Genomic DNA, 22,601 nt, shown 5'->3' on the forward strand with positions numbered 1-22,601 from the left:
CTTTAAATCCTTTTAATGTTAAGTTTCCAGAGATAAAACGAGAAAAAAGGAAGGGAAGACCCAGCAGGACGTCTCCTCTGTCACCCTGACAGGGATAGAGGGATTAGAGGAGGACGGATGATACGTATGTCTCACATAAACCTGCACTCAGAGGTGAATGAAGGAAATGACTGCACACTTAATAATGCATAATAATATTCATAATCAATTTATGTCTTTAGACTTTAAGTTAAGATGAGCAAGTGATGAGAAACAGGATCAAACATAATAAATATGATGGAAACTCACAGAGAAGACAGAGGACAGAGTAGAGACCACACAGAAGAAGAAGAGGGAACAGAAGAAGAATGGTAGGAAGGAAATAAGGAAGGAAATAAGGAAGGATTAATGACCTGGAGAAAAAACACAGGTGACAGGAGCAGAAAGAAAGTAACTGTGAGAGAGGAAGAGACAGTGAAAGGTGTGGAGGGGCAGATTAGTGGTGCTGGTTTTCCTCTGATCCTCCTGAGTCAGCAGTTTAACACTAATAACACACAGACACACATTCAAGCTGCTGAGTTTAACAGGCTTACTGGGAATTAGGCTTCAGTCAGTGTAAGTGTGTGCATGTGTACTGGTATATGTTAGAAGAACCAGTTTACTCTTCTGGGATTGTCTGGTTCTCAAACAGACTTAGATTAAGGTTCAGGTTAGAATCATTCATTTAATTTACTCCATAATCAACTTTGTTCTTTTATGTGAGTCAATAAATAAATAGTGGTAGATTAGTGGATCTGGGTGTTATTGTCTGGGTCAGTATGTGTTTTTACATTATAGCAACAATACTAAGAAGGAGAACAGACAACATGTAGACTGAAGCTACAAAGCTCTGGTCGTCACGTGACCATCTCTCTTTATGCTGCTATATTTGTAGGAAATGCATCAATAAAGATATTTGATTTCAAGCTGCAGGAGGTTATTTTGCACTTTACATCTAAATACACAGAATTTCACACCAATTTGTGTTGTTGGTCAGATACAAACAAGCCAACAACTTATAAACCAAATGAACCATAAAACAGAATAATAAAAACAAACAAACCCAGATAAATGTGAATGTTAAACAATTTCCAAATGTGATTAATGAACTTTTTGGAATCCTGAATCTCATAAGATGGTTCTTAAGATGATGCTAAGGTAATCCTGTCTTGTTTATACCAGGCCTCTAACAACATATTGGCAGAGGGGCTGATGGTTTATCTGTGAGATAATAACATAAAACTAAATGTGCTCTCTCCTGTCAATTGCTGGAACGGAAGTATCACATACTATCACAACATACTCAAATACAAAGAGGAAGGAAGTGCAAGAACATGTGTTGATGATCTCACATCACCAAGTAGCACAATGGACCAAACAGCTCTTCAGTGGCTGCTCTGTGAGTACAAGATATGTTATTAAATGATTTTATTTACTGTGAATGAGGAGAGAACATCTTACTTATTATTTAGAGAAAAGGAAACAAAGAAAAATGGAGGATTTAAAATGTAAATTAACAAGAAAGACGTTCAGTAATTTATGTTCTGACAAGTGGATCACGGTAAAGAAGCCAGATCATGGTCAGATCATTTTTTCCCTACTCAGTAAATTTTAACTTTTTTTTAATCAATACTATTAAAATTTCATTGATCAGCTTTAAATGTTCTGCACGTCTTTGCTGTTACACTGATATGAACATTTTGAGCAACACTTTACATTAAACTATCCATCCATCCATTTTCTACCGCTTATCCGGGGCCGGGTCGCGTGGTGAGCAGCTTAAGCAGAGATGCCCAGACTTCCCTCTCCCTAGACACCTCCTCCAGCTCTTCCGGGGGAACACTGAGGCATTCCCAGGCCAGCCGAGAGACATAGTCTGTCCAACGTGTCCTGGGTCTTCCCCGGGGACATGTCCCACCGGGGGTCCCAGTGGGACATGTCCGGAAAACCTCCCGGAGGCATCCGGAACAGATGCCCAAGCCACCTCAACTGGCCCCTCTCGATGCAGAGGAGCAGCGGCTCTACTCCGAGCTCCTCCCGGGTGACTGAGCTCTTCACCCTATCACTAAGGGTGCGCCCAGCCACTCTACGGAGGAAACTCATTTCGGCTGCTTGTATCTGGGACCTTGTCCTTTCGGTCATGACCCAAAGCTCATGACCATAGATGAGGGTAGGAACGTAGACTGACCGGTAAATCGAGAGCTTTGCCTTTCGGCTCAGCTCCTTTTTCACCACGACGGACCGGTACACCGACCGCATTACTGCTGCCGATGCACCAATCCGTCTGTCAATCTCATGCTCCCTATTTCCCTCACTCGTGAACAAGACCCCAAGATACTTAAACTCCTCCACTTGAGGGAGGATCTCCCCCCTAACCTGGAGGGTGCAAGCCACCTTTTTCCTGTTGAGAACCATGGCCTCGGACTTGGAGGTGCTGATTCTCATCCCAGCCCTTTCGCACTTGGCTGCAAACCGCCCCAGTACCTGTTGGAGGTCCCGGTCTGATGAGGCCAACAGGACAACATCATCTGTAAAAAAGCAGAGATGAGATCCTGTGGTCCCCAAACCGGATTCCCTCCGACCCCTGGCTGCGCCTAGAAATCCTGTCCATAAAAGTAATGAACAGGATCGGTGACAAAGGGCAGCCCTGTCGGAGTCCAACGTGCACCGGGAACAAGTCTGACTTACTGCCGGCAATGCGAACCAAGCTCCTACTCCGGACCGAACGGCCCTTAACAAAGGGCCCCGAATCCCGTATTCCCGAAGTACCTCCCACAGGATGCAATGAGGGACACGGTCAAATGCCTTCTCCAAGTCCACAAAACACATGTAGACTGGATGGGCGAACTCCCATGAACCCTCGAGCACCCTGGCGTATGGTCTTGGTATGGAGTATGGAGCTGGTCCGGTGTTCCACGGCCAGGACGAAAACTGACTACTTCAGTGAGTCCCCAGCCTCTGCTTCCTCAACAGAAGGCGTATCGACGGGGTTGAGGAGATCCTCAAAGTATTCCTTCCACCGTCCTACAATGTCCCCAGTCGAAGTCAGCAGCTCCCCACCTCCACTGTAAACAGTGTTGGCAGGAAACTGCTTTCCCCTTCTGAGGCGCCGGACGGTTTGCCAGAATTTCCTTGAGGCAGACCGATAGTCCTACTCCATGGCCTCGTCGAACTTCTCCCAGGCCCTACTACTAGGTTTTTGCCTTGTCTCCAGGCTCCCTCGGGACCTGATTGTAGCTCTCCCGGAGGTGGGAGTTGAAGACCTCTCTGACAGAGGGTTCCACCAGACGTTCCCAACAGACCCTCACAATACTTTTGGGTCTGCCAAGTCTATCCAGCTTCCTCCTCCGCCACCGGATCCAACTTACCACCAGGTGGTGATCAGTTGACAGCTCAGCCCCTCTCTTCACCCGAGTGTCCAAGACATATGGTCGGAGGTCAGATGACACAACCACAAAGTCGATCATAGACCTGCGAACTAGGGTGTTCTGGTGCCACATGCACCAATGGACACTCTTATGCTTGAACATGGTGTTCGTTATGGACAAACTGTGACTAGCACAGAAGTCCAATAACAAAACACCACTCAGGTTCAGATCCGGGAGGCCGTTCCTCCCAATCACGCCCCTCCAGGTATCACTGTCATTGCCCACGTGGGCGTTGAAATCCCCTAGTAGGACGATAGAGTCCCCAGGCGGAGCACCTTCCAGTACCCCTTCCAGAGACCCAATGAAAGCCGGGTACTCTACACTGCTATTTGGCCCGTAGGCACAAACAACAGTGAGAGACCTATCCCCTACCTGGAGGCGCAGGGAAACAACTCTCTCGTCCACCGGGTAGAACTCCAACACATGGCAGCTGAGCTGGGGGGCTATAAGCAAGCCCACCCCTGCCCGCCGCCTCTCACCATGGGCAACTCCAGACTAGAAGAGAGTCCAACCTCTCTCAAGGAGTTGTGTTCCAGAGCCCAGACTGTGTGTGGAAGTGAGCCCAACTATCTCTAGCCGGTACTGCTCAACCTCCAACACAAGTTCAGGCTCCTTTCCACCCAGTGAGGTGACATTCCATGTTCCAATTGCCAGATTCCTTGTCCAGGGATTGGGTTGTCGAGGCACCTCCACAAGGCTGCCACCCAATCCACACTGCACCGGCCCAATATGCTCCTTCCTACGGGTGGTGGGCCTACAGGAAGTCAGTCCCACGTCGCTCCCGTGGGTCCCGTGGGAAAGATCCCGGCCACCAAGCGCTCGCCTACGTGCCCCAACGCCAGGCCTGGCTCCAGGGTGGGGCCCCGGTGACGCTAATCCGGGCGACTTAACTAACCTTGATATTTTATTCATCATAAGGGGTTTATGACTTGCTTAGTCTGGCCCGTCGCCTAGGACCTTTTTGCCTTGGGAGACCCTACCAGGGGCTTAAGCCCCCGACAACATAGCTCCTAGGGTCATTCGGACATGCAAACCCCTCCACCACAGTAAGGTGGCAGTTTGGGGAGGGGTACATTAAACTATTACTAGGTAATAACCATAATATTTCAGCACTAATAAAATAATAACATTGATAAAGTGATATGTATGATAGTTTGGTACTTCCTGTATAAGAACACTCAACACAAAGCGGCTGCAGCCTGGACACATGAAACACAGGGTGCACTTTCATCCTGGCAGGAAGGGCCAGCTGAACAGCAGCAGGATAAACAATCTTGAACGGTTGAACCTTAAGAGGCAAGTCCTTGGCGGAAAGCCACACCTCATCTCCCACCTTGTAAGCAGGAGCTGGCCTCCTGTATTTGTTGGCCTGCCGAGAAGACCTGCCCTGCCTTCGGAGGAGGTGCCGGTGAACCCGGTCCCAGGTGGAATGGCATCGCCGGATGAGGGCCCCAACAGACGACACAGAAGCTCTGGCAGACTGTTCAAAGAAAAGAGGAGGCTGGTAGCCATATGCAGCTTTGAACAGCGAACAGCCCAAGGCAAAGGACGGGAGAGAGTTGTGGGCGTACTCGATCCAAGAGAGCTGGAAGGGTTAGTAGAAGCCATGCATCGCAGCAGCGTTTCCACATCCTGGTTAATCCGTTCCATTTGGCCATTAGTCTGTGGGTGAAAACCTGAAGACAAGATGACTGTGGCACCAAGTGCCCAAGCTGGCACTGTGAACTGCGGGCCCCGATCCAACAAGATATCCTCCGGAAGACTGTGTGCAATCTGAACACATGGTCCACCAGAAGCATTGCAGTGTCTTTGGTGGACGGCAGCTTGGACAGAGGAGCAATATGGACCAGCTTGGAAAACCGGTCCACCAGTTATAATTGCAGTGAAAGGCGGTAAACTAGTCACAAAGTCAAAGGAATTGTGCGACCAGGGTCGCAACGAAACAGGAAGGGCCCTTAACAAAACCAAAGTCTTACTGCAGGCGCAGACCCGACAGGCGGCCAGGTATCACTTGACGTCCTCCCTCAGCGATGGCCACCAGAATAGTTGGGCGATCAGCGCTGCCGTGCGAAAAACACCCGGATGACAGGCCAGCTTTGAGTCATGTCCCCACCTAAGCACCTGCTGACGAAGAGGAGTGGGGACAAACAGACGACCCACGGTGAAACCACGGGGAACAGGAGTGACATGAGGAGCCTTTCTTACCCTCTCTTCTAGGTCCCAGCGGAGAGACCGGACGTTGACTGGGTTAACAATGTGATGGTCGACAGTGTCCTGCTCGGAATCAGAGGTCCCCTCTTCGAACTGGCGAGACAGAGCATCCGGTTTACCATTTTGAGAGCCAGGCCTGAAAGAGAGGACAAAGTTAAACCCGGCCAAAAACAACGCCCATTGAGACTGGCAGGCTCTCCTGGCGGTCTTAATATATTCTAGGTTTCGATGGTCAGTACAGACAAAAAAAAGGCTGGTCAGCTCCCTCCAACCATGTCTCCGCTCCTCCAAGGCTAGCTTGACAGCGAGCAGCTCACGGTTGCCAACATCATAGTCCCTTTCTGCATCAGACAGGTGGCGAGAGAAGAATACACACGGTGTACCTTGTTGTCAACAGCAGCCCTCTGAGAAAGGACCGCCCCGACCCCAGTACTGGAGGCGTCCACTTCCATGATGAATTGTCTCTTGGGATCAGGGAGGTTGAGTATGGGAGCAGAGGTGAACAAATCCTTCAAATGAACAAAGGCTTCCTCAGCAGCCGTGGACCAAACAAACTTCATCTTGGAGGAGGTGAGTAAGTGGAGAGGGGCAGCCACTTTGCTGTAACCCTGAATGAACCGACGGTAGAAGTTGGTGAACCCTAGAAACCTCTGTAGCTGCTTACGGTCTTTAGGAGTAGGCCAATCACGGACTGCTGAAACCTTGGTGGGGTCCACAGACAACTTCCCTGTTTCCAGGACAAAACCCAGGAAGGTTGTTTTCTGTACATGGAATTCACACTTCTCTGCTTTTACAAAAAGCTGATTCTCTAGCAGACGCAGAAGAACAGCACGGACGTTCTGGACATGTTGATCGAGGGTGCTGGAATAGATTAGAATATCGTCAAGGCAAATGGTTGATCATGTCCCGGAGGACGCCATTCACCAGGGCCTGGAAAACTGCGGGGGCATTGGTAAGACCAAAAGGCATTACTAGATCCTCGTAGTGGCCGTTGGGGTGTTGAATGCCGTCTTCCACTCGTCTCCTTCCCTAATCCGAACCAAGTGGTAGGCATTGCGCAGATCCACGCAAATCCGCTGGAGTTTAACGGGCACTGATGAGCACGGTGTCCAGCCTCCCCACAATAGAGACAAAGACCCCCCAACAGGCGACGCTGCCTCTCAGCCGCTGGCAGACGATATGTCCCAGCTGCATCAGTTCTCCTGGATCCGTTGGAAGAGGGGAAGGAGGAGCAGCCTAACGTCTGTCGCCTCGAAGAAGCGGGTCTTCAGTGGTCGAGGGCCCCAGTCCAGTTGAGGAGGTGGATGAAGGAGCACACCCACAAGTGCGTTGGTCTAGCCACCGCTCCGTCAGCCATGCTGCAACCACTCGGCGATGGGCAGAAGGATTAAATATTGAGGTCAGTTCCTCTGCCAACTTATCAAAAGAGGAACAGCACTCATCCTGTTTCTCCCATTCAGCCATTCCACACTCATGTGCCATTCTGCAGAGGAAAGAAAGTGTGTACGCTAACTTGCACCGCTCAGTGGCAAATGAATTTGGCTGGAGCTCAAAGAAAATCCTAAGCCCAGCCAAAAACGAGCGACACTTGGTAGCGTCCCCGAAAAAATCGGGAGGTGCCAATTTGCACTCAGCAGAGGGAGAATTAGCCAGGAACAAGCCTGGTCCGCAACCACACTAACAGAGGCGAGGGCCGAAACATGTGCATCAGTCTGGTTCTGCTGGAACAAACAGACTAAGCAAAGCTACACTGACAAACAAACTGGTAGTACTCAAACTCACAAACCCTGGATGAAAAGCCAGAGGTCGGGGAAAAGGTGAATGGAGGGATGAGAATACAAACAAGATGACAGTTGACACACTAGGAAATGACCGACAGACACCAACGTAAATACAAGACACAGTAATGACAAACACAACACACCTGCTAAAAAACACACACCTGCTGCCACTAGAACCAGCCGAGACATGTCCCCAGAAGTGAAGTCATACACAAACAGGAAAAAACTAAAATACAGAGAGTTCCTGGGACACTGCCTCAGCTGGTCGGAGGAGGGAAATGTAACAGATAGTTACTGCTCGGGTTGGTTCTTTATGCTTCAAACACTCTGACTTCAGGTACTGATCATCGTTAAGAAATCAAAATAATTAAGAATAATACAAAACCTGCTGATCAGGCAGAAAGTGCTGAAATTCTCTGATCTCAGGTCAACTTCAAAAAGTCTCCAGCTGTTTGTGCAGAGCTGTGTTTGACTCTGATTCATGATGATTACACTGAAATAACCAGTAGAAAAGTGTGTTTCCAGTTATTTACCATGAATTCATTTCTATCTCCAACTCTCATATTATTAATTATTTATTTATTTCTTCTTCAGTCGTGATCTCACTGCTGTGCTGCACAACAAACCAAGGTCAGTAAACTTCTCTACTGATTCTGTAAAGATGTTTAAACATCAAGTTGCTGATTTTACTCAGCAGCTCCTTAACTTACACTTGTACAGTGTTTTTTGATAAATAGATGAAGGTGATTGAAGCTAACACTCGTTCAGATTGAGTCTGTGTTGAAGAACGACCATATTTACCAAGCAACTGATTTTACTTTAGTCAAGTCAAGTCAAGTCAAGAAGCTTTATTGTCATTCCAAACACATATAGCTGAAGCAGTACATAGTGAAATGAGACAACGTTTCTCCAGAACCATGGTGCTACATAAAACGGCAACAAGACAAACATGGGGCTGAGGACTGTTAAGTTGTCCTAGCAAAACACATAAAGTGCATCCTGTGCAACCTAGTGCAAACAGTGCAAGAACACAAAGAAAAAGTGCAGACAGACGTCAGAAGACAAAAACAGAACAAAACACAAAACAGCAGCGACCAGTAGCGGAAATGAATACAATTTACAACTGAAAGATGGAAACATGTCAAATCTAGCAAGTGTGTGTGCTCAGTTCAGTTTGTTGTGTGTGTTTTGAGGAGCCTGATGCTTGAGGGAAGAAACTGTTCAACTGGTTGTGAGGGCCCGAATGCTCCGGAACCTCTTCCCTGATGGCAGAAGTGTGAAGATTGGGTGTGAGGGGTGGGTGGGGTCGTCCACAATGCAGGTAGCCTTGCGGATGCAGCGTGTGGTGTAAATGTCCGTGATGGAGGGGAGAGAGACTCCAATGATCTTTTCAGCTGTCCTCACTATCCATTGTAGGGTCTTGTGATCCGAAACGGTGCAGTTCCCAAACCAGGCAGTGATGCAGCCGCTCAGGATGCTCTCAATGGTTCCCCTGTAAAATGTAGTCAAGATGGGGGGCGGCAGATGGGCTTTCCTCAGCTTCCTCAGGAAGTAGAGACGCTGCTGGGCCTTTTTGCTGATGGAGCGGGTGTTGAGTGACCAGGTGAGGTTCTCCTCCAGATGGACAGTGAGGCTGAGGCTGAGAGCTGATGTACCTCCTCTCTGTATGCTGACACGTCGTTCTTGCTGATGAGACCCACCACAGTCGTGTCATCAGCGAACTTGATGATCTGATTCGAGCTGTGCATCGCTACACAGTCATGAGTCAGCAAAGTGAACAGCAGTGGACTGAGCACACAGCCCTGTGGGGCCCCAGTGCTCAGCATGGTGGTGCTGGAGATGCTGTTCCCGATCCGGACTGACTGGGGTCTCCCAGTCAGGAAGTCCAGGATCCAGTTGCAGAGGGAGATGGTCAGACCCAGTCGGCTCAGCTTCCCAATCAGCTGATGGGGAATGATGGTGTTGAATGCTGAGCTGAAGTCTATGAACAGCATTCGAACATATGTGTCTTTGTTGTCCAGATGGCTGAGGGCCAGGTGGAGAGTAGTGGTGATGGCATCGTCCGTGGAACGGTTTGGACGATATGCAAACTGCAGAGGGTCCAGTGAGGGTGGAAGCTGGAACTTGATGTGCCTCATGACCAGCCTCTCGAAGCACTTCATGATGATGGGTGTGAGTGCAACAGGGCGGTAGTCGTTGAGGCAGGAGACAGTAGACGTCTTCGCCACCGGCACGATGGTCGTTGACTTGAGGCATGTAGGAACAACGGCGCTGCTCAGGGAGATGTTAAAGATGTCAGTGAAGACATCCACGAGCTGATCCACGCATTCCCTGAGGACCCTGCCAGGAACGTTGTCTGGACCAGCAGCCTTCCGTGGGTTGATTCTGCGTAGAGTCTTCCTCACGTCGGCTGTGGAGAGACAGAGCACCTGATCATTTGAGGGAGGGGTGGATTTCCTAGCTACCGTGTTATTCTTTACCTGTACCTCAAATCGGGCGTAGAAGTCGTTCAGCACATCTGGGAGGGAGGCATCGCTATCACAGACGGGTGGAGTTGTCTTGTAGTTAGTGATCGCCTGGATGCCCTGCCACATGCGCCGGCTGTCTCCGCTGTCCTCAAAGTGGCCGTGGATCCTCCTGGCGTGCGCGCGCTTCGCCTCTCTGATGGCTCGGGACAGTTCAGCCCTTGCTGTTCTTAAGGCCGTCATGTCTCCTGCTCTGAAGGCTGAGTCCCTCGACTTCAGCAGCGCACGCACCCTAGCAGTCAGCCACGGTTTCTGGTTGGAGCGTGTAGTGACGGTCTTGGAGATGGTCACATCATCAACACACTTGCTGATGTAGCTGGTCACTGATGATGTGTACTCCTCCAAGTTGACGGAATCACCGGTGGTTGCAGCCTTCCTGAACATGTCCCAGTCGGTGCACTCAAAGCAGTCCTGAAGAGCAGAGATGGCTCCTGCTGGCCAGGTCTTTACCTGCTTCAGAACCGGTTGGGAGCGTCGGACAAGTGGTCTGTATGCTGGAATTAGCATAAAAGAGATGTGGTCTGAGTATCCGAGGTGGGGGAGGGGCTCCGCCCGGGGATGTTGGTGTAAACACGATCCAGCGCGTTCTCCCCCCTCGTTGCAAAGTCCACATGCTGATGGAGTTTAGGGAGCACTAACTTGAGATTTACATGGTTGAAATCTCCAGCAATGATGACCAGGCCGTCAGGTTGGGCATTCTGCACGTCGCTGATAGCTCCATGTAGTTCACCCAACGCCTCTTTGGCATTAACGCCAGGAGGGATGTAAACTCCAAAGATGAAAACAGTGGTGAATTCCCTCGGTAAATAAAAAGGTCTGCACCGAACAGTCACAAACTCCACAAGTGGTGAACAGTAGCTGGAAACCAGTACAGAGTCCTTACACCAGTCCGTGTTAATAAAAACACACACACCACCGCCGCGACTCTTACCGCACAGAGCTGGTTCCTGTCGGCTCGAAACGCGGTTAGGCCGTGTAGCTTGATGGCGGCGTCCGGGACTCTGTCGCTGAGCCACGTCTCTGTGAAGACAAAGACGCAGCAGTCTCTGTACTCACGCCGCGTAGTTCGCTGTAGTCGGATGTAGTCCAGTTTATTGTCCAGGGAGCAGACATTAGCTAAAAACATGGACGGTAAAGCCGGCCGGCTAGGGTTAGCACTTAGCCTAGCCCGGACACCCGTCCGTTTGCCGCGTTTCCGCTTCCTCGAGCACCGCCAAGGCCGGAGACTGGGGGCCTGGTGTTCGTGGCCGAGGTCGTAACCCGAGGTCGCGGAGGTCGTCCTGCAGATCATCATGCAGCTTGGTCGGTGCATTATACCTGAGTCGAAGCAGCGTCTGGCGATCGTAAACCCGAACACAACTGTTGTTGGTGTTCATTATTGTGTGTGGTCGTGCTAAAAACGCGGAAAACCACGAAAAGCACCATTATTGGTCTCCGGAGAGGCAGCTGCGAGCTACTGCCGCGCCGCCATCTTTACAGAGTTTACAGAGTTCTTTAACTCCTGGAGACACAGACTTCTCCAAAACCACATTTCATCAACTGCATATTAATCAACAGATTAATTAACCTACAACATCATCAAATAGTGTAAGACTCTATTGAAACATGAATACTGCTGAGTGATTAGTGAGCAGTTCACAACTTTTCTGTGTAGGTGATAAAATACTTGAAATTTGTTTCATCTACATTCTCTGGTGTGAACAAGAGACTGTGAGTAACTTAGAAACAGTTTTTACTTTCAGAATCCAAATTTAACAGAAATTTGTAGGTCTCAAAAAGGTTCAGGAAAAGAAGACAGAAATATAAATTGACTTGATATAATGTCATGTGGAAATATGAATGTAACTCTAACAACTAGTTGGTCCTTTAAAACTAATTTGTACAATTTTTACCTCTGCATGAATCTTTCTGCAGTTCGTCTGACTGTGAGTCCCAACAGATCTCAGCTGTTTGAAGATGAGTCAGTGTCTCTGAGCTGTGAGGAGGACGACAGCTCTGCTGGATGGACACTGAGGAGGAACACAACCACAGACACCAGGAGCCAGTGTGGAGACGGTTGGGGAAGAACAGCTGGTTCTTCCTGTAACATCAACTACATCAACCCACTGGACAGTGGAGTTTACTGGTGTGAGTCCAGAGAGGGATCAACCAGTAGCATCATCAACATCACTGTCTCTGGTAAGATCAGACTGTGGAGTTAGTGTTGATGAGTCCGTGTGGAAATGGATGAAATGCTGTAGTTTGTCTCTGTGTTGAGGTGGATCAGTGATCCTGCAGAGTCCTGTCCTCCCTGTGATGGAGGGACATGATGTCACTCTGCACTGTCAAACAAAGAGCCCTCCCTCCAAGCTCCCAGCTGATTTCTATAAAGATGGCTCCCTCATCAGGACTGAGCCTACAGGTCACATGACCATCCACCATGTTACCAAGTCTGATGAAGGCCTCTACAAGTGTCACATCAGCAGTCATGGAGAGTCTCCACCCAGCTGGATCTCTGTCACAGGTCAGGAGGAAAACTCTGAGTTCAACATTTATTACATCCACACATTCACCTGAACAGGTGGATTCTCTCTACAGAAAATAAAACCACAGCTCCACCCACATCTGCCACCCCACCACCTACCTCCATTCCTCCAGAGCTTGTATTCAGACTGGTCCTCCACCTGGTGGTGTTCTGTCCGTACTTCATCTCCACTCTCCTCATGGTGTCTTTATATCGACACAGACCCACAGGTAACACTCTGAATCAGTCACTGAATTAACAAACACTCAACACAATCAGTCAGCCAATCATAGTAGTTCTTAATATTTGTTTTTATCATTTTATTTATGTCGTGTTGATTTTTTTTACTGTCTATAACCTGAATCTAAAGTTTCTGATTATTTCCTCTGACAGATAATGAATCAACATCAGCATCCACCCAGGACTTTGATGACATCGTAGCAGTCACCACCGAGTATCACTTCTGATCCCAGTTCACTGTTACGTTAGTGAGATGATGGTTACACTGAAGTTTATTCATTTTAGAAATAGAAGTTCACCTGCTGCACTGAAAATGAGATTTAATGGACTTTAAATGTAATAAATAGTTCTGTGACCATTTACAAGTCAACTAGTCAAAACCAGTTTAGTTTATTCCAGATATTAAGTTAAACTGTTCAACATGACATCGTGGGAAGAAAACATCTGTTTAATGTTGCTCATGTCCTGTTGTTGAGTCAGGATCAGTTTGGTAACTGAAGCTGGATTTATGAAACTGAATTTACTGAAAATAAACCTTAGGTCTGGTTCAACTGGTCACTTGATGAAACACTTCTTTTATGTGTGTTGTGCTTTATACAATAATATCTTTCTGTCTGTGGTATCAGCATCTACACAGCTGGATAAAATTGTTGGTACCCCTCTTTACGTCTGAAGATAAAGGTGCTTCACCTCTTCTGTTCCCATAACAAAGTGTTTCCTGATGGCTTTGGTAAAGACTTCAACAGGTGGAGTTATATAAATAGGATGGATGAGGTTTTTACTCACTGACAGATATTCATAAAGTGTACACACAGACTGCTTCAACAAACCACAGGAAGAGATCCATTTTAGAAACTGACCCCATCAACACCATCAACCTGACAGTTGAACCAGGTGAGTTAGTGTGTGTGGATCAGGCAGGCAGCCTATCTCAGCTGTCATTGGGCCAGAGGTGGGGTACACCCTGGACAGGTTTGTTCTCAGCTCTGTGTGTTTGTAAAGTGATATTTATTAGAAATGTTTTTGATTCTAAACCAGTGTAGTGGGAACTTTTTGAACTGGTCCATTAATACCTGAAGGACTGGTTGAAGGTTTGGTTTTATTCTTCAGTTTAGAATCAGACAAAGGTTGAGTTGGACTTTTATCTGTGGTGGTTAAAGTGAACTTGAGGATCTAGAATAGATTAGTACTTAAAGTATTTACAACAATCAAAAAACAAACTGTAGTTTTTTTGTGAGGACCTGTTTGGATTTTAAAGGTAAGTAAACTTCTCTAAACTGATCACACTGAAGAATGGGAGAACATTTTTCTGAAGTGGGGAGACCCACTAGTCAGACTCCCATTAGAGACATTTCAGCAGGTTCAGCTTGATGAATCAGCAGCAGACATGTCAGAGAAATAGACCACTCTGATTGGCTGTTCAGCTTAGTGACTCAATATAAAGAGGAGAAATGGACCACAGAGTCAATCACTTATTCTCAGACCAATTCTCTCTTAGCAGTAACTGTGAGCTGTCTGTGGTGAGAGAGTGATATAAAAACAGTTTGTATATCTGTGATCCTTTATCTGCTCTTTCTTTTAGAGGATGAACACAAACTGCTGCCACCTGCTGGTAAAGACAGTTATTTCCTTGTTTCTCAGACTGAGGTGATTCAGCAGTTTCTCAGTCGTCTCTAGTTCTTTGAAGTCACTTTGGTAATTCACAGTCTTTAGATTTAAGATCCTCAAACTGAGAAGAGAGAACATCTTTGTAGATAAGGACATTACAGAAGTGATGGATAATAATAATGAGGATTATAAAAGTTGTTGTTTAACAGAAAAGATGAAGATTTGATGTTATTTACTGTGAAGTACAAATGTTATCCTGTGATTTTACACTGAACTGCATTAAAATTCACATTTCATACATTCTGATGTTACATGTTGATGGATTCAGACTGTGAGACAAACCTTGAGAGATCTTGAACATTAAGTGTCGTGCTGTGAAGACTGTTTTGTTCTTTGTGGTGAATGTGAGTGAAAAAGGAAAGGGAAAGATAATAAATCTTAAATCTTTAAAACTGTTTAATGTGATGAATAATTACATGAACTCCCTTCAGTGTTGTTCACTGTTTTCATCTTCATGTGAGACCAGCATTTTATATTATATTAATACAGTAAAACATGATAAAAAGTTTTTCCTATTTGCATTTTAATGTAGAAGTGATGTTTTTTCAATGTCTGCACATTCAATGGCATACAGATTTACTTAAACCACATAACCAGTGGTTCCTGTAAGTGATGCTGTCTGGTTTACTTCTTGTTCTTCCTTGTTACTGACACTGTTAAATGTTTCAGCAGCAGTGACAGACGTTCTTCTGTCTGTATATCCTACATTAGAAACATGGAGATTATGAGTCTTTAGTTTTTTCCTTTGCTAAAGGAACCATCCTCCTCATCATGAAGTCTAAGGTAAGAATTAATGTTCTTACTGATGCTCTTTAGATGTTCCATTAAAGTGGGAGCTGTATGTTTCTGTAGCAGCATCAGACTTCATTCAGAGTTCAGAACTTATTGATCAAAAACAACAAACTAATTAAACACTTAGAAACTTCAATATCTGTTAATAAAGATACAACAAACATTTATATTTGTATCATCGTAGTTTATGGAGCAAGAAGAGTGAGTAAACGAGGACCTGCGCAGAAATACTAGTGCGCAGAAATACTAGTGCGCATGTGGAGACGTTTAACACGGAAGAAGAATCGAAAGAAAGGAAACTTTTAGATTTATAAGATGCGAGACATTTATTTAAAATCACAACATTAAAATTAACAGTAACAGTATCAGAATAGGTAAAGATGAGGTCTTCACAGTGGATTTTATTCTTTTTTCTGATCCCATGTTTGCTTCACCACGCTGCTGCTGAAGGTAGGTTGTGTGAGAGGAAGTCGGGTTTACGGTTCAATATAAACTGAGGTGAACAAACAGAAACCACATCCAGGTTTCAACAATGGATTTAGTAAGAAATGGATGTCACAACACTGTGATGAAATCCGGCCTTAACCAACAAACCTGATCAATAACTGAACTGACCCTTTGTCTCTGTTCGCTGCAGCTTAACTTCCTCATTACTACAGTTGATGTTAAAATACAAATAAAACACATTTTACAGTATAAAGTATAAAGTATATGTTGAAGAGGGAGATCAGAACTGTTAGTAGATGTTTAATGTTACACAGGTCTGTTGAAGACGACGTGTGAGATTCAGTGAATGTTGTATAATAAAGATCCAGCAGGCAGCAGCAAATCTTTTAGTTTGTCTAAGAAATGCTTTAGATTCACTTTTGGTTTAATGATCAGTGTCAGAAAATGAGAACAGCTGTGTAGAGAAACATGTGATCACTGCAGAGCAAACAGCGACTGTCATGTTCAGTAGAACAGGTGAATATCAAGAGTAGAACAGTTAAAATGTCCCGAGTTAGTGAAATACCTGTTGAGTTTAACAGCAAACAGCTGAAACTGATGAACAACCCCCTCTGATACTTAACTTCTGTCCTTTTTTATACATGATGATGATAATTCACAGCAGACTTCTTAAACCTCATCTCTCTTTATTACAGATCATGTTCTGTGGTGAATTCAGTGTTTAGCTGCTGTAGTAGTGAAGTTATTAGACTGTAGAAATGTTTAATGAAGTGATGAATATGAAAATATTTCCTAAAGAACTTTATCACTGACTTTTGTTTCTTCAGAACAATATGAGATTAAAGCTGAACCTGGAGAAGACGTCACTCTTCAGTGTCAGGATCCCAGAAATGTTTCCATTGAACTCATAAAGTGGAGTAAACCTGACCTGAAGTCAGAGAAGTACGTTTACTACTTCAGAGACAGCAGCATGGTCATCCAATACCAACATGAATCTTATCGTGGTCGAGTGGAGCTGAAAGATCCAGAGATGAAGGACGGAGACGTGTCTGTGATTCTGAAGAACGTTAACATCAATGATACTGGAACATATGAGTGTTATGTTGGACATAGACAAGATGTTCAGCTAATCAGCATCATCAACCTGATAGTTGAACCAGGTGAGTTAGTGTGTGTGTGTGTGTGTGTGTGTGTGTGTGTGTGTGTGTGTGTGTGTGTGTGTGTGTGTGTGTGTGTGTGTGTGTGTGTGTGGATCAGAGTTGAAGCTGCTTCCTGGTTGTTGATGTGAGAGTGAAACATCACAGATCAGATGTTGGTGTTGATGAGACTTTGTAGAAAACAGCTGGTATGAGTGATGGGATCAAAGTGCAGTAGATAATGTCTGACAGGAGTTTGAAGAGGAAATGGATTCTGTTGTGTTCTTCACTCATCACCTACCTGACACCTGCTGACTCACTGCTGCTTCTCATCTGTCCTCCCAATCCACAGGACCATTCAGATCTGAGACCTACAGTGACCTTTGAGTCTGTTTCAATCAGCCTCAGCAGTGCTATAGCCAGGTTTATCCAGGTTAATTTCAGGTTATATCCAGGTTTATCCTCTGTTAACTCTTAAAATGTCAACACCATGACCCTTAAGGGACTCCGTAGAAACTTGTCATGTCTGAGATAAGGACCACGTTTCATGTGGGCAAAGTTTAGTCAGTAGAGTTGTTTAGATGTTAGCTGAAAATTAAAGTGTTTAATAAATAACTGACTTTATGACTTTTACTTCCTGTTTGTTTAAATCACAAGAAATAACAGCAAAACCTGGAGAGGACGTCACTCTGCAGTGTCAGGGGCCCAGAGATGAAGCTGTTTTAATGTTGAGGTGGACGAGAGCTGATCTGACGGCAGAGGACGGCTACGTCTTCTTTACGAGAGAAAAACATTTATCACATGAAAAGTACCAACATGAATCTTATCGAGGTCGAGTGAAGCTGAAAGATCCAGAGATGAAGGACGGAGACGTGTCTGTGATTCTGAAGAACGTCACCATCAATGATACTGGAACATATGAGTGTTATGTTGGATATGAAGGAAGCTACCCGAAGGTCTTCAACAGCATCAACCTGACAGTTGAACCAGGTGTGTGTGTGTGTGTGTGTGTGTGTGTGTGTGTGTGTGTGTGTGTGTGTGTGTGTGTGTGTGTGTGTGTGTGTGTGTGTGTGTGGATCAGAGTTGAAGCTGCTTCCTGGTTGTTGATGTGACAGTGAAACATCACAGATCAGATGTTGGTGTTGATGAGACTTTGTAGAAAACAGCTGGTATGAGTGATGGGATCAAAGTGCAGTAGATAATGTCTGACAGGAGTTTGAAGAGGAAATGGATTCTGTTGTGTTCTTCACTCATCACCTACCTGACACCTGCTGACTCACTGCTGCTTCTCATCTACAGGAAACAAGGATGGAGGAGACAAGGATGGAGGAAAGAGTGGAGGACACAAGGACAGAAACAGCAGAGGACACGTTGGACTGGCTGTCGGTCTCTCAGTTACTGTTCTTGTTGGTTTTATGTTCTTTAGAAAACTGAAGAGAACAGGACAGAGTACAAACTCAGCTCCTGCTGATTCATCTGATGTCTCCTGAATCAGTGAGTGTCCTGCATCTTTATTCTTCTCAACATGTAGAAATAACCAGACAGTAAACAACAGTCATACAGCTGTTGTCTGCTGGATTTGGTTTTCACTGTCTTCTTCTACACACATGGTGTAAATATAACATTACAGAAAACCTGTATTTTTTATTATGAAATGAGTGAAATTGAAATCTGCCTGATGAGTTCCTGTCAAAAGAGAAAAGAAAATAGAGACACATTCACAAAATGGATTGACTCAAATAAACACCAGCACACACCAACACTGTGTAGTCTGTGACTTCCTGTTGGTATAAAGCATCATAAGAGTTCATCTTATTCAAAAATGATTACAATCAATCAAAAATTCTAATATTCTTATCATCTTCCCAACAGTGAAGTGCAGATTGTGTTCTGTTGTGTTCTTCACTCATCACCTACCTGACACCTGCTGAGTCACTGCTGCTTCTCATCTGCAGGTACCGACAACAGAAAACACAGAGGAGACACCACACTAATTGGTGTAGTTGTACCTTTTGTACTTGTTTTGTTGCTTGTTGTTGGTATTGTTGGATTTTGGTTCTATAAAAAACGAAGAGTATCCACATACAAGTGTTCATACCAACAACCTCCTGAACAAACTGACTCTGCTGCTGAATCTTCTTCTCCTGCTCCTTTTAAACAACAATGATAAAACAGAGACTTTGTAGAAAACTAAAAGTATAAAGTCTATCAAATATTTGGGACTCTGTTAAAATGTGGAGAACAGAAGTGACAGTTTGGTCTTTTTCACCAAACTCCATCCAGAGATGTAAAGTGGTCAAACTGCTGCTTCTGTGACTGGTAAAGTAAAAATGAAAACTGAACTCTGTTCCACATGTTTTTAGTTTGTCTTCAGTTTCTGTCTAATCCAACTCAAACCTCCTCGTTGACTCACAGCACAGAGCTGCAGACAGTTTGTTGAAGCAGAGACAGTTTCTCCAGAGGTCCCACGGATTCAGGACACTGAAGAAAACCTGGTTTATTGTGTTTCTCTGGGACCATTCAGGTAGAAAGAGTTCAATGTTGAAACCACTGATCAGATATGAGTCCTGTTGTTGTTCACTGGGAGAATTCAACAAACACTGAGTTGAACTGTGTCTCCTCCATCCTCCACTGTTTCACTTCCTCATTAATACCTGATATCCTAATCTACTCAGGTCAGAGCAGGAACTTTACTAATGGACATTAGGAGAAGATACAAATCCTGGTTTATTAAAGTGTTAATTTATTAAAGTGTTTATAGTTTTATATCAGTTAATTAATCAACTCAGCTTGGCTGGTCTAATGTGAATACACGTGTTCTACTGTATAAACTGTATTGAATGTATTTTTACCACTGTTCAAACATTGTCTTGTCATTAATGTGGATTTACTCATCTTCTCATCTCAACTTATTGTTATTTCTTGAATATGTCTTTCTGTTGGAGGTTATTTAAAATAAAAACTGATTTTACTTCCAAATGAGCAGCTTAAATATTTGATCAACATTTTATCACTGAGTCAGTACAACAGTCAGTGAGAATACTCACAGTATTTTTACTCTCATCTCTCTGTGTATGTGACTTTTAGTTTCCTGATTCCTCAGAACATCTTGACGTGTTGCTGTAGTTTGAAGTATTTAAATAAAGCAGAAATGTTGTTTTACACTGATAAACACAAGACAAAGAGTCTCCATGTTACAAGAACTGAAACAGTTCAGAAGGAAAGTTTTAATTCATCAGTGACGAAAACCTTGTGTCTTTAGTTTCAGTGACCTTTGACCTTTATGATCACGTGTCTCTGTGTGTGGATATAAAAGATTTAATGGAACGAGAAGTTTCCATTTACTTCTCAGAACAGTTTCATTTGAGGAAGTTTCAGTTTAACTCAGAAAGAGACATAAACCACATTTAGTTCTGATAGTTTTATTTCCTTTTCTTTTATTCAGGCTTCTTCAGCCTCAGTGTCTGTGGATTTTGGGGGTTCAGTCTCTTGTACAGAGACATTTGACATGTGTCTAAGAGGAGCTGTGTCTTAAACTACCGGCCCTGAGTTGATGGGCGACCACTTCACCAACTGCACCACTAACTTTAAGGACAACAGCTGTTATCTGAGTGAGGAGCTGTGTTTGACCCTGTTGCTATTGATGACACGTTGTTTTAAACGCTGTGATTGGTTGATCATTAAATGTATTGTAATGATCTGAGTGAAGTGGCAGCTTGGACTTTATGATTTGTGCTGTGAGTGTGAGAACTGATGGTTCTGTTCACTTTTAGGTTTAAGTGGTTCAGTTAGTGTTGAGACTGTGTTTGGACTGGTTGGTTGATATCGACTGTGGTGTCGTTGGTGGGATTAATAACAAGTTTAGAGTTTAGTTCGTCCCCATGATGGAGGTTCCTGCAGCATTTAGTGGATCCCAGTCAGTGCTGTGACTTAAATTAATATTAATATGATTAAATCTCTGTCCTTCCACTGTTTTGTTCTCTTCTTAACAAACTCTTAAACTTCTTAAAAGTTCTTCTCTCTACTCCCAACAATATTTCACCTTAGTTCTTTTAAGGTCTAAGATGTTTTGTCAATCACATCTTTACTAGTTTTAACTTAAAGGAAATTATCATAAAACATCATTATTCTAAGAATTTGTAAATAATTTTATCACTAGGACCCACTTTCATCCTTAAAAAGCTTCATGAATACAACCTGATGAGTGATGGGATCAAAGTTCAGGAGATAATCAGGTTGTTGAGAGCAGGATGTTGAACAAGGTTAAAGGTTAAAGAACTGTTAATACAGACATCTGAATCTGAATACAGCAGATAGAATATCTAATAATTATTATCATTTTCATTGTTATTATTATTATTTTTAATTTTCTTATTAATTTTTTAAGTTTTTATTTATTTTGTATTAAAAAATAAAAATAAACTGATTTAAGGAAAACCTGATGCGGTCCAGTCTCACCCAGACTCTGCTTCCTGCGGCCCCCAGGTAAATAGAGTTAGAGACCCCTGTTTTACGTGAACAGTAAGAGTCATTAAATAGATAGTGGTAGACTAGTGGATCTGGGTGTTAATGTCTGGGTCAGTATGTGTTTTTACATTATAGCAACAATACTAAGAAGGAGAACAGACAACGTGTAGACTGAAGCTACAGAGCTCTGGTCGTCACGTGACCATCTCTCTTTATGCTGCTATATTTGTAGGAACTGCATCAATAAAGATATTTGATATCAAGCTGCAGGAGGTTATTGTGCACTTTAAATCTAAATACACTGCACTTCACAGTATGTTGCAAAATTCAATGAACTCAAAGAAATCTTTGAACCTTAAAATGCACCTGGAGTGAATTTCAGAAGTACAGAAACAGAATTAAGAGTGTTACAGGCTCATAACCTGAGACGTTCAGTACTGAAGTATTTCCTGTGAAGTTTCTCACCTCTGCAGCGTCCACACTGTTTATGATCTTACAGTTTTTGTGTGTGTTGTTGATCAGATACAAATAAACCAACAACTTATAAACCAAATGAACCATAAAACAGAATAATAAAAACAAAAAAACACAGATAAATGTGAATGTTAAACAATTTCCACATGTGATTAATTAACCTTTTGGAATCCTGAATCTCATAAGATGATTCTTAAGATGATGCTAAGGTAATCCTGTCGCTGTATTCTGTTTGGAAGATGTGCTGATAATTTATCTGTGAGATAATAACATAAAACTAAATGTGCTCTCTCCTGTGAACTGCTGGAACGGAAATTTCACACCAACAGACTCAAATAAAAAGAGGAAGGAAGTGGGACTAACTGCTCTGACCAAACGTGTTGATAATCTCACATCACCAAGTAGAACAATGGACCAAACAGCTCTTCAGTGGCTGCTCTGTGAGTACAAGATATGTTATTAAATTATTTTATTTACTGTGAATGAGGAAAGAACATCTTACTCATTATTTAGAGAAAAGGAAACAAAGAAAAATGGAGGATTTAAAATGTAAACTAACAAGAAAGACGTTCAGTAATTTATGTTCTGACAATGTGGATCATAGTAAAGAAGAATTTTAAACAATAGGACTTTGGTCAGATCATTTTCTTCCCCTACGTAGTAAGTTCTAACTTTTTTTAAAATCAATACTGTTAAAATATCATTGATCAGCTTTAAATGTTCTGCACAATTGTCTGTAACTTTGCTGTTACACTGAGATGAACATTTTGGGCAGCACTTTACATTAAACATCTCTGTAATAAATAATAGGAATAATATTTCAGCAATAATAAAATAATAACTGAATAAGAATTGAAGTAATATGGATGATAGTTTGGTACTTTCTGTATAAGAACACAAAGAGCTTCAGT

General features: G+C 44.0%; 2 protein-coding genes across 3 annotated transcripts in view; both read left to right on the plus strand.

The window, feature by feature from the left end:
* Positions 1 to 1,386: 1,386 nt before the first annotated feature.
* On the plus strand, positions 1,387 to 13,117 carry LOC113155765 (Fc receptor-like protein 5). The gene is made up of 6 exons (XM_033326708.1): positions 1,387 to 1,417; positions 8,033 to 8,068; positions 11,878 to 12,141; positions 12,221 to 12,466; positions 12,541 to 12,696; positions 12,860 to 13,117. Exons 1-6 carry the CDS (start codon positions 1,387 to 1,389, stop codon positions 12,931 to 12,933), a joined length of 807 nt encoding a protein of 268 aa, XP_033182599.1. The 3' UTR covers positions 12,934 to 13,117.
* A 1,912-nt stretch (positions 13,118 to 15,029) lies between these two features.
* Positions 15,030 to 22,601, plus strand: part of LOC113155740 (butyrophilin subfamily 2 member A1-like) — a 121,479-nt gene continuing 113,907 nt past the window's right edge. Inside the window, exons 1-5 of one of the 2 annotated variants that reach the window (XM_026369391.2) lie at positions 15,030 to 15,157; positions 16,441 to 16,773; positions 17,407 to 17,739; positions 18,049 to 18,243; positions 18,705 to 18,826. In XM_026369391.2, the coding sequence (XP_026225176.2) occupies positions 16,584 to 16,773; positions 17,407 to 17,739; positions 18,049 to 18,239 (714 nt within the window). In that variant the 5' untranslated portion in view covers positions 15,030 to 15,157; positions 16,441 to 16,583 and the 3' untranslated portion in view covers positions 18,240 to 18,243; positions 18,705 to 18,826. Of the gene's footprint in view, positions 15,158 to 16,440; positions 16,774 to 17,406; positions 17,740 to 18,048; positions 18,244 to 18,704; positions 18,827 to 22,601 lie in introns of those variants that run through there. The other variant, XR_004463471.1, reaches the window with a different exon arrangement.

This window comes from Anabas testudineus, chromosome 18 (assembly GCF_900324465.2).
Source record: "Anabas testudineus chromosome 18, fAnaTes1.2, whole genome shotgun sequence".
Taxonomy (NCBI): domain Eukaryota; kingdom Metazoa; phylum Chordata; class Actinopteri; order Anabantiformes; family Anabantidae; genus Anabas; species Anabas testudineus.

Bases quoted from the DNA above. Each gene is read 5' to 3' on its own strand.
- LOC113155765 (XM_033326708.1), top strand. From the start codon at position 1,387: ATGGACCAAACAGCTCTTCAGTGGCTGCTCT. The intron at 1,418-8,032 runs GTGAGTACAAGA...TTTCTTCTTCAG, and splicing joins AGCTCTTCAGTGGCTGCTCT to TCGTGATCTCACTGCTGTGC. The intron at 12,467-12,540 runs GTCAGGAGGAAA...TTCTCTCTACAG, and splicing joins CAGCTGGATCTCTGTCACAG to AAAATAAAACCACAGCTCCA.